Genomic DNA, 8,996 nt, shown 5'->3' with positions numbered 1-8,996 from the left:
AGAAGCTGATTAGTGTTTCTGGTGGAGAACAGGCTCCGCTGGGAAGTGTGTACTCTCAGGCAGTATCATGGCTATTGTATAAATTATTTGGTCATACAATTGCATGACAAACCTAATTATGTTCCTAAGCAGTTTTATTGGTGTCTTCCTCAGTCCCCTTTAGCCTTACTACAGTTGAAGTCAGAGTTTAAAAAATTGACCTGAGCTGACATCAGCTGAAATGAGAAATGTCTTTCGGGCTTTGTGATGAAGAATTGTCCTCCTGCCAAATCTGGCAGCAAAGCAGTGTCCTCCTGTGACTAAGCTGAGCATAGGTTGAAGATGGGTTAGACCAAAGCTTTGTATATCTGAAAAAGCAAGTGTTGGAGTCCCCTCATGTGTCCACGTTGAGACCTGTGGCCTGGAAAGCCCTGGCTTTGGCCCTTTGTCTTGAGGAGAGACTTGATGGAAGCAGGTGTGCAGAGGGGGTGACACTGCTGCCCTGGTGCCAGTCTGCATGCTTGGGCAGCATCCGGTCAGTGGGCAGAGTGTCAGTCCTACCCTTTGCTCTCCTCAGCTGTAAACGGCATCCCGAACACAAGGGACTTCCGTTCTGTGGATCATCGCCTGAAGCTGTACCTGGATATGGAGGTTTTTGAGGAGAACGCTGAGGAGTTCCAGTGCTTCCTCAAGGTGAGCTCCTGCAGCACCACTCCTTCAGCTCCTTGGCTATCCTTCCAGCCACCCTGCAAGTCCTGCTCTGGGGTAGCATCCCAGAGACTGTGAGGTGTGAAGGGAGCTGAAGTGTGTTTGAGTCGGTCCTTTCCATGGGTGGGCTGGCAAGGAGCAGGCCAGTGCTCACACCCAACCTCTCTGTGCTCTAGGTGGTCATGGTGAAGTTTGGCCGACAAGGAGAGTTCGTCTCAATCCTGGTTGCCTCTGATCTCAAGATTTATGTGCTGGAAGTCACTGGGGTTATCAGGTGAGGAGAATGGTGGCAAGTGAGACCCTGCAGCAAGGCCGTGAGTGCTGGGTAGTGCCAGCCTGTGCTAGCCTTACCCTGGAGGCGTGGTGACATGCAAAGGCTCCTCTGGCAAACCCCCTTGCTGCAATCTGATGTGGGAGAGGAGATGGGGCACCCTGCTGCAGCTGAGGGCTGTGCTCTGTGATTAGGGGACAACCTGCAGACTGGCTGAAGAAGAATGACTCTCACTACCTGTCTGATATTTCCCATCTGGAAGTGGGACTCTGCCACCAGAGCTTGCGAATGGAGTTTGAGAACCCAAAAGCCTCCTACAATCTGCTGATCCGGAACCAAAGCTGCTGTGACCAGTTCCTGCAGACCCTGACATGTAAGAGTAGAGCTGTAGTCGGGGGGGCGCATGGAGGATTTGGAAGATTTGCTCTTGGAGAGCTACCAGGACAGCTGTAGTTGGATGTATGTTGGAAATTCACTTCTTGCCAGCTCAGAAAAAAGTTGGGGGAGAACCCCACTGGCATCATAACTTCCAGTGCCTCTCTGTAGACTAGAGAACCATCCTGAGCTGTTATGTACTGCCCTTGGGCTTGCAATAAAAGAATTCTACCTTCTCCCCCTCTTTAGATCTCATGCAAGAGCTGCCTGCTAAGCACAGGAGTAAGGTGAAGGAAATCCCCACTGTGGAAATGAATCCACAACATCGGCTATGGTAAGAACAGCCTCTGAGAGGTTGGGATTTCAGATAGAAGAGGATGTCTGCTTGTCCAGCAATGCCTGGGAAGCATAGTGCTCAAAACGGGGCAGCACAGGAGGAGGCACCACTAGAGTGGCAGCCAGACCTACATGACAGGTTTAAGGCATCTGGCTCAGGTGCCTGCTGCACAGGGGGTGAGCAGGCAAAGGGGTGTCATGGACTGAGCAAGGCTGCACAACTACAGCTCTCCTGGAGGAGCCTGAGCAGAATATAACGGAGGGAGGAAAAGGGGGAAGCATAGAGTTGTCTCTTCCCTTGCGGGAAACATTTGGTTCCTAGCTGGCAAGGTGGTGGGCAGAGTAACAGGAGAGAGAGGAGTTTGGCAACATCTGGAAGAGATGGGTCCGTCCCATCCTCAAGAGGACAGTGAACCGTAGCTAGCTCACAGCAAGTCTAGACTGGAAACAGAGCGATTCCTTGACTGGCCTGCTGTTGTATCTCCTCTAGGCCTCTGCTGGACTCCAAGACCATAGATTCTGCAGCTGCAAATGACGCTTGTTTCTTCTACCTGCTGGCCTACCTGATCCAAGGTACAGGAGATCTCAGTAGCCAGGTGTCTTATACCTTGTGCTGTCTGCTTACTTGCTTGTGTTTTTAGCGTACAGTCTGTGGGAACAGAGCTGGGCCATTGCAGCAGAAATGGGGTGGGGCCATGGGTGAGGGCTTTTTTTTAAGTGCTGAGACATGTAGGATAGCAGCATGCTTCTTCCTATATACACAGTGAGTCTCCCAGCCCTTTTTGATGTGGAAGTCCAGGCTCTAGGGAGCAGTTGGCCTTGCACAGCAGGTTTGGTGACAACTCAGAATGGCTTCTGAGAAGCTGGAAACGATGTAAGGACTGGATCGTTGCCCTGAGCTGGGGGAAAGCTGAGGGGTTATACACATAGCTGGTTTGTGTGAGGAGCTGAAACGCTCCTTGGTTTGGGAAAACAGAAGCGGGTGTCCAGAACTTGAGACAGTAGGACAGGAGCAGCCTGCTGGAGCCTACCAAGTTCTGTCCCAGGGCTTGCTGAGGGCCAAATGTGCTAAACCTGGGATTTGAGTCTTCAGTGAACAATTCCAGTGTCGTCTTAGCTTGGGACACTAAAAAAATCAACCTAGCTGTTAATCACATTCTGACCAATTTGTTACTGTTCTTTCATTCTGCTTCACCATTGGCCATTAGGGAGGTATGAGAGAACGAGAATGAGAAGGAATCTGTGGGAAGTATGTTTATTGCTCTCCTCAAGCTGAACAAACAGTCAGTGGGAGGGAGAACTTAAAGTGCGTTGTTTTTTGTTTTTTTTTACTCTACAGTTTTTCTCCTTTTTTAGAGTATGGTGCCCAAAACTGGACACAGTTCCAGCTGAGGCCTCACTGCCAAGTAGACAGGACTAATTAAACATCCAATTTCTGATATTCCTACTAATTCCCAAGAGTGAGATGTGACAAGAAAAGCAACATGTTGCTGTAGCAGCTTGTGATCCCCTGTGACTTCAGCCAGTTCTGCTAGTGGTTCCCTATTTCTGTGCATCTGACTTATTCCCAAGTTCTAGTGCTTTTCTTTTGCACCCACTGAATTCAGCTGGATGATATTTATGCTCCCTACAGTTTATCAAAACTACTTTGCTTCCTGCCATATTTATGATGCATCGCAACTTGGTATTAAACTTTATGCATGTGCTCTCTGTTCCAACCATCAGATATCTGCAGCCAGACGAATTCGGGCCAAAAAAGGCGACCTTTTAGCTGGAGCTGCTGACTTCTAACTAAGGAGTAGTAAAGTGTTGTTTAAGAGGTCGAAGGACTCAAGTGTCTTTTCCTGCCTCACATGAGGACATAGGCTGGACAAGGCTTGCTGGGCGGTGGTCTTTCGTATGCGTGCTCCTGCAATAAGCTTGCATAAGCTGGTCAAGCCCAGCCACATTTAGCTACCCTGCTCCCCCCTCTTCAGTCAGGAAGCTGGATAAGGCTGTTCACCCAGTTACTGTTGCTGAAAAGGGTTTCCCTAGGGGAGGGATGGAAAGCAAAGCTGGTTCTGTGGTGACTCAGGCTCTCAGCAAAGCCTCTCCTATTCCCTCATATCCTTTTAGGGGCATCTGCTTTCCCTGTGACCCTGCTGAGCACCCGAAGCATGCTGTTTCTGCTGGAGGAGAATCACCAGTGGCAGGTGCAGCCCTCCTTGGATGAAGACCATGAGACAGAAACGCCTCCTAGGAGCAACATCCAGTTGAAAGAGAAGCAGCCGATCAGCAGTATTAGCAATGTCATAACCTATCGCCTCTGTCCTTGTGACATCAAGCTGATGCTTTATGATGAGGTAACCAGGAGGTGGTCATGGGGCACACAAGATGCTGGGGGCTGGATTGTGCTCGGATCCTGTTCCTGCCAAGAGTGTCTTGGGGCTGTCATCTCCCATCCTAACCTAGGGCCTTGCACCAGAAAGGCAGGGGAGCACAGCTAATTGCTGCTGTACAAAAGTCATGCAGGGACACTTCCACGGCTGGCAGCAGAGAGGGAGGGGGATGTCACTTAGGAATCGGGAGGAGCTGGCAGCTGTGCTGGGGAATAGCGGCTCCGGGCTGATCAGTGCCTTTGAGGCTAGGCCCTGCTTATCCGTCTCCCTCTCTTTCCTCCCTCCCAGGTGCTGAAGGTGGAGAGCACTTGGCACATCCGCACAGAGTGCCCTGAGCTTCTGGTAGAGCTGGTGGAGTGGATTCGCGGGCCCTGGGAGGAGATGTTCTCGATCGAGCTACGGAAGGCTGTGTATGAGGGACTGGAGTGAGCTTGCTGGTTGTAGGCAGGCGGAACTTGGAGTCAAGAGTGCTGCTGTACTGGCAGTGGTGCACAAGTGTCTCCCACTCCCATCTGACCTTGCTGTCCTGTGGCCTCTGCTTTCTACTCTACCCTTGCCCCAGCCCTTTTTGGTGAGGAGAAGGAGAGCACATGATGGTCCAGACTGCACAGTCACTCACTTGCACTGGGCTGGCCATGGAAGGAGGAGGTGGAGGGTGTTACCTGTAATACTGCATAAGCTACACAGTTTTAACGTGGCAGTGTCTGCTAGTCTCCTTCAGGGTCATACAGAGTGTCACTGAAGGAAGAGGGGAGCCAGGCCAGAGCATGTTCAGTGGGACGTGCAGTGGTACTAGGCAAACAGCAGGCCAGAGGCAGTTGGGTGCTGCGGTCTTTCTAGCAGGTGTATTTGCTGCCTTCCTAGCTGTCTCTGAACAGCTGCCATTATCTGCTGCTGATTTTTTTTTTTTCTTTTCCTCCCCCTCCCTCTTGTCCACAGCTTCCCTAAAGCTGCCTGCTTCAAACAGGAGCCTGATTGCACAAGGGGATGAGGCTTGTTGTACTAATAACCCCACAGAGAGCCTTTACCTGCCTGCCTGGCGGGGCATGGCTCAGTCTGCTGCTGTAGTCTTTCACTGTCACTGGGGTGGGAGGAGCTGTGAGGCTCTTAGCACAGAAATGTGTTGCTCATCGCTTAGGGGTCAGGACCCTGGTGGGCACTGGCAGGTAAAAGTGAGGCTTAGGCTTTTCTGAGCAGTCCAAAAGCAAGAGTCTATTTTAACATGAGTTTTACTATTTTCTATTGTAATAAAAGCTTATATTTATTGAATTGTCACGTTTTCCTTGTTTCATCCTCTTGCACTGCTGTAATGTCTTTGTAAGGTCTTGCATACTAGCTTTGCAGCAGCTCAAGGGTTCCCCAACATCTCACAGGGTTCGAGCCATTCTCCCCCTCCTGTTCAGGGTGGGTGCTGATGGGCTGCTAGACTAATCTTCTCCACCTGCCTGGCTCCCAAGCAGCAACCAAGGAACAAGGCCCAAACAGGATTAGACTGACAGCAGGTACTGGTTGTGTTGCTCACCTGAGGGCAATTGTCACAGGAGAACATCCTGTGGGCTTCCAGCCCCAGCAAGTTGCTTACTGGCTGTACAGGCCCTCAGAGACACACCTCTCACAGGAGCTGTTGCTGCTGTGGCTGTGGGAGTACCTGCCCCCAGGTTCTTCCCTGTACCAGGCTTTACCTTGTCTCAACCTCTCCTGCACAGAGTTAAATGCAGCTGAAAAAATGCCGCTGCCTGGCCTGGGCTTGCTGTGTCACAGGGTCTCTGCACCCTGCCCGGAGAAGAGCAGGTGGAGATGCTGTGTGTGGTGTTTTGATGCAGCTGAAGCTCCCTGTTGGGGTGAGCAGAAATGGGCCTGTTACGTTAAGGTGCTGCCAGGTGGGATCTGATACCCCAAGCGGGGACCTTTACTGATGGTTGTTTTTCCCAGAGCAGTGTCTGTCTTGCTATGAGTGTTCAACGCACAGTTTCAGGGCAAGTTTTCTGACTGCTGAATCCTTAGTGACAAAACCTCTATTTTATGGTGAGATGATCTTGATTTCTTTGAAGACATGTATTTGTCATTCAGTGACCTGACGCCTGTTTTCTTTGGATACTGAGCATGGCAACTCTGTGTGACAGTCTCTACGACATCCAAACCTTCCACATACCCAAAGTTGGTGTCTGTGGCTTCAGCTTCTTTCACCTAGAAAACAGCAGTGACTGGGTCCCACGGCATCGCACTGCTCCAGTCTCACCTGGACAGATGAGATAAAGTTTTCCTCCCTGTTCAAACCCAGCTATGCCATCCTCATGGCCTTAGGAGAGTGGGAAGTTCAGTTTCCATACTTTGTAGTGGTCTGAAGGCCAACTCGCAGTGCACAGTTGGACACTTTCTTGGAATAGCTGTGCTATTAGACTTTCTCCTGTCACTTCCAGGAGCAGTTGAGTTGCTGAAGGCCCGCAGTGGCTGATATTTTTATCTAGCCTTCTATAGACTTGATTGACAAGATCTATACTGTCTTGAGGCAGATGTCACAATGCATTCCACTTTCTCCCCTCTTCCTAAATGGGTATATGGCTGCTGCTCTCCGTTCCTTTGGAGCGATCTCAGATCACGAGCGGGTGTGAGTTCAGTGGAAGTGCTGCCAGCACCTAGTACTTTGTCCAGGGGAAGGAGTCTGAGAGAGCTGAGCCAGTAAAGACCAGTAAGGGTTTTCTGTCTTCATCTTGCCATTTAAGAAGCTTGTGTAAGTACTGTCTTCAGCTTCTATAGCTGTGTTTTTCACAAAGGGTAAGAGTCAAAATTGGAGTTACTGGACCAGCTCGTTGATGTCTCTTCGGCGTAAGCTGATCCCCTGAGAAAGCCCATCCCCGGAGCTTGCTTTTTCCATCTTAGCTGAGCTGCACCTTTGCTCTGCCATGCCAGTGTCTGGATATGTGTTGAGGGGCCTGACAAAGTGTCAGTTTGCCAGAACCAAAGCTTTCAGCTGTGTGCCTGTCCATAGCTCTTCTCAAGCTCTTCCTGGTTTTTACTGCAGAAGTGACTACTCATTTGCTTCTGCTCCTTGCCATGTCTCTGCAGGTCTGTGCCCTCAGCTCAGCACTAGCCTCTTGGTCCAGTTAACAGCTCCCTGCTCTTCTGCATTCCTCCTGCTGCTGACAGGGGAGCTCACATGTGCTGCCGCAACCTGTCTCCTGCCTCTTAATGAAACACTTGCTTTGTTTTCCCTTAGGGTTTTGTCCCAGTTGTTACCAGATTAACCCCTTTGTGGTTAATTTGTGATTGTGAACACTTTACTGTGGGGCACTTACTCAAAGGCACTCCTCGCGCTAGGCGCAGCGATAGGATTAACTGGCCTCATCGCATCAGCTGGGTGTGTGGAAGGGCTTCCCCGACATGCTCTTCCACTCCAGCACTGCAGGCAGCCCCAACTGATGGCCGTGCAGGATAGGGACTGCATAGGAGAGCCAGGGTTTGTGGAAAGGTGTGACATCTGTTGAACCAGCTGCAGAGGTCTTCTGCCTGTCACAGCTCTGAGCATGCAGTCCCCCAGCTGTGCTCTTAGACACTCTCAATTTTTCCCCTCCTTCCCCTTTCCTTTTCTGGGTGCACTTGACTCCAGTGCTCAACTGCTAGCATGGAGCAAGGCTGGTCTGAATCTCAGCATTTCCCTGCCTGCGTCTGCCTGGAGCAGGCTCTTCTTCAGGTGTGTGTAGCTGGAGGGATGCCTAGGTCTGGGGTGGCCACAGGGCTCTGGAGACAGGCTGCAGGCAGCCCCGGGCAGCTGTGGGCTCAAGCTTCAGGCTGGCCATTGCCATGAGCCTGAAGCTACCACAGCTTTTCCGCAGGCACATACCAGCCCTGCCTTACTTTGCTGTTCAACTCATCGATGAAAATGATGCCTCAGTCACAGGTTTGGCTATTTCAGTGCTTCCTACTCTGTGTCTCTGCGCTCTAAACCAGTGCTTCCTTGAGCATGCATAGCCTGTGGGTTAGCTGTCAGCCCCCTTGCACTGTCTAACTAACAAGGCCTTGTTTCTAATCAAACCGGCTGACTGGAGGGACTGGTCGTTTACTTCTAGCAGAATAGCCCTGCTGGCCTCATCTCCAGGGGACAGGAGATGTAGCAGCAAAGGGCACACATTCCCCATGGCTCGCAGACCTGCCTGGCCAACTTCATCCCTTCCGCGGGTGCCAACGCTCCTTACCCAGCTTATAGAGCCGTGTAAACTCCTTCCCTTTGGGCTGTCCTCCAGCTTGGCTGGCAGGGGAAGAGCAGTGAGCACAGGCTGAGCAGTACCGCACTGCCACGTGCGGTACCGGGGTGCTGGCAGAAGTCAGCACCCAGGAACTGGGAAGGAGACCCTAGCAGGAGGGAGGTGAGCAGGGGCTGTGCCATGTACCCCCCACTGTGCTTCATAATCAAGCAGGGAGGAAAAGGAAGGGGACTTTATTTTGAAGCCATCCCAGCCTTCTCTCGGCTTGCGTTAAAGGGGACGGTCATTGCCCTTTGCATTCCTGTGACAGAGCGTGCCTCTGCCTGTTATCAGAAGGTTATTAAGCTAGTTGTGGAGCTGTCCTGTATCAGGACAAACAGTCCCAAATAGAGCCGTCTGCTCCCTGTCCCAGTGCCAGCCGAGTTGTTTAATCTGGGAAGAGCATGTTTGCTGCTGAGGACTCACGCTGCCCACCTGCAGCCCTGCCTGCCTGCAGCCCTGCTTGGGAATGGTGGAGCTAGCTTGCCCCTTCCTCGTCCAGCTGCCGAGCCCTAGCCGGGCAGGGTCCACGCCGCCCCACAGCAAACATGCCTGGGGCGCCTGGCCCTGCCATCTGCCGCGCTGCCACCATCCCAGGAAGCAGAGGCAGTCATAGCAGGGCCCAGCCCGTCCTGCCCTATCGATTAGAGCAGGAATTGAGAGCCAGTCTGGGCCCCGCGCCCTCCCCGGCACCCCGTGTCCGGCAGC

The 8,996-nt window shown here is 51.9% G+C and overlaps 1 protein-coding gene across 1 annotated transcript in view; it reads left to right on the top strand.

The window, feature by feature from the left end:
• STK11IP (serine/threonine kinase 11 interacting protein) overlaps positions 1-5,319 on the top strand; it is a 22,309-nt gene extending 16,990 nt beyond the window's left edge. Inside the window, exons 18-24 of the mRNA XM_009325440.1 lie at positions 557-672; positions 864-961; positions 1,153-1,331; positions 1,583-1,667; positions 2,160-2,242; positions 3,785-4,011; positions 4,336-5,319. Coding sequence (XP_009323715.1) covers positions 557-672; positions 864-961; positions 1,153-1,331; positions 1,583-1,667; positions 2,160-2,242; positions 3,785-4,011; positions 4,336-4,476 — 929 coding nt within the window. The 3' untranslated portion in view covers positions 4,477-5,319. The remainder of the gene's footprint in view (positions 1-556; positions 673-863; positions 962-1,152; positions 1,332-1,582; positions 1,668-2,159; positions 2,243-3,784; positions 4,012-4,335) is intronic.
• The last annotated feature ends 3,677 nt before the right edge of the window (positions 5,320-8,996 follow it).

Source organism: Pygoscelis adeliae, unplaced genomic scaffold, assembly GCF_000699105.1.
Source record: "Pygoscelis adeliae isolate BGI_AS28 unplaced genomic scaffold, ASM69910v1 Scaffold106, whole genome shotgun sequence".
Classification (NCBI taxonomy): Eukaryota; Metazoa; Chordata; class Aves; order Sphenisciformes; family Spheniscidae; genus Pygoscelis; species Pygoscelis adeliae.
The sequence above is the reverse complement of the archived record's forward strand: the minus strand, read 5'-3'. Positions and strand labels throughout refer to the sequence as shown.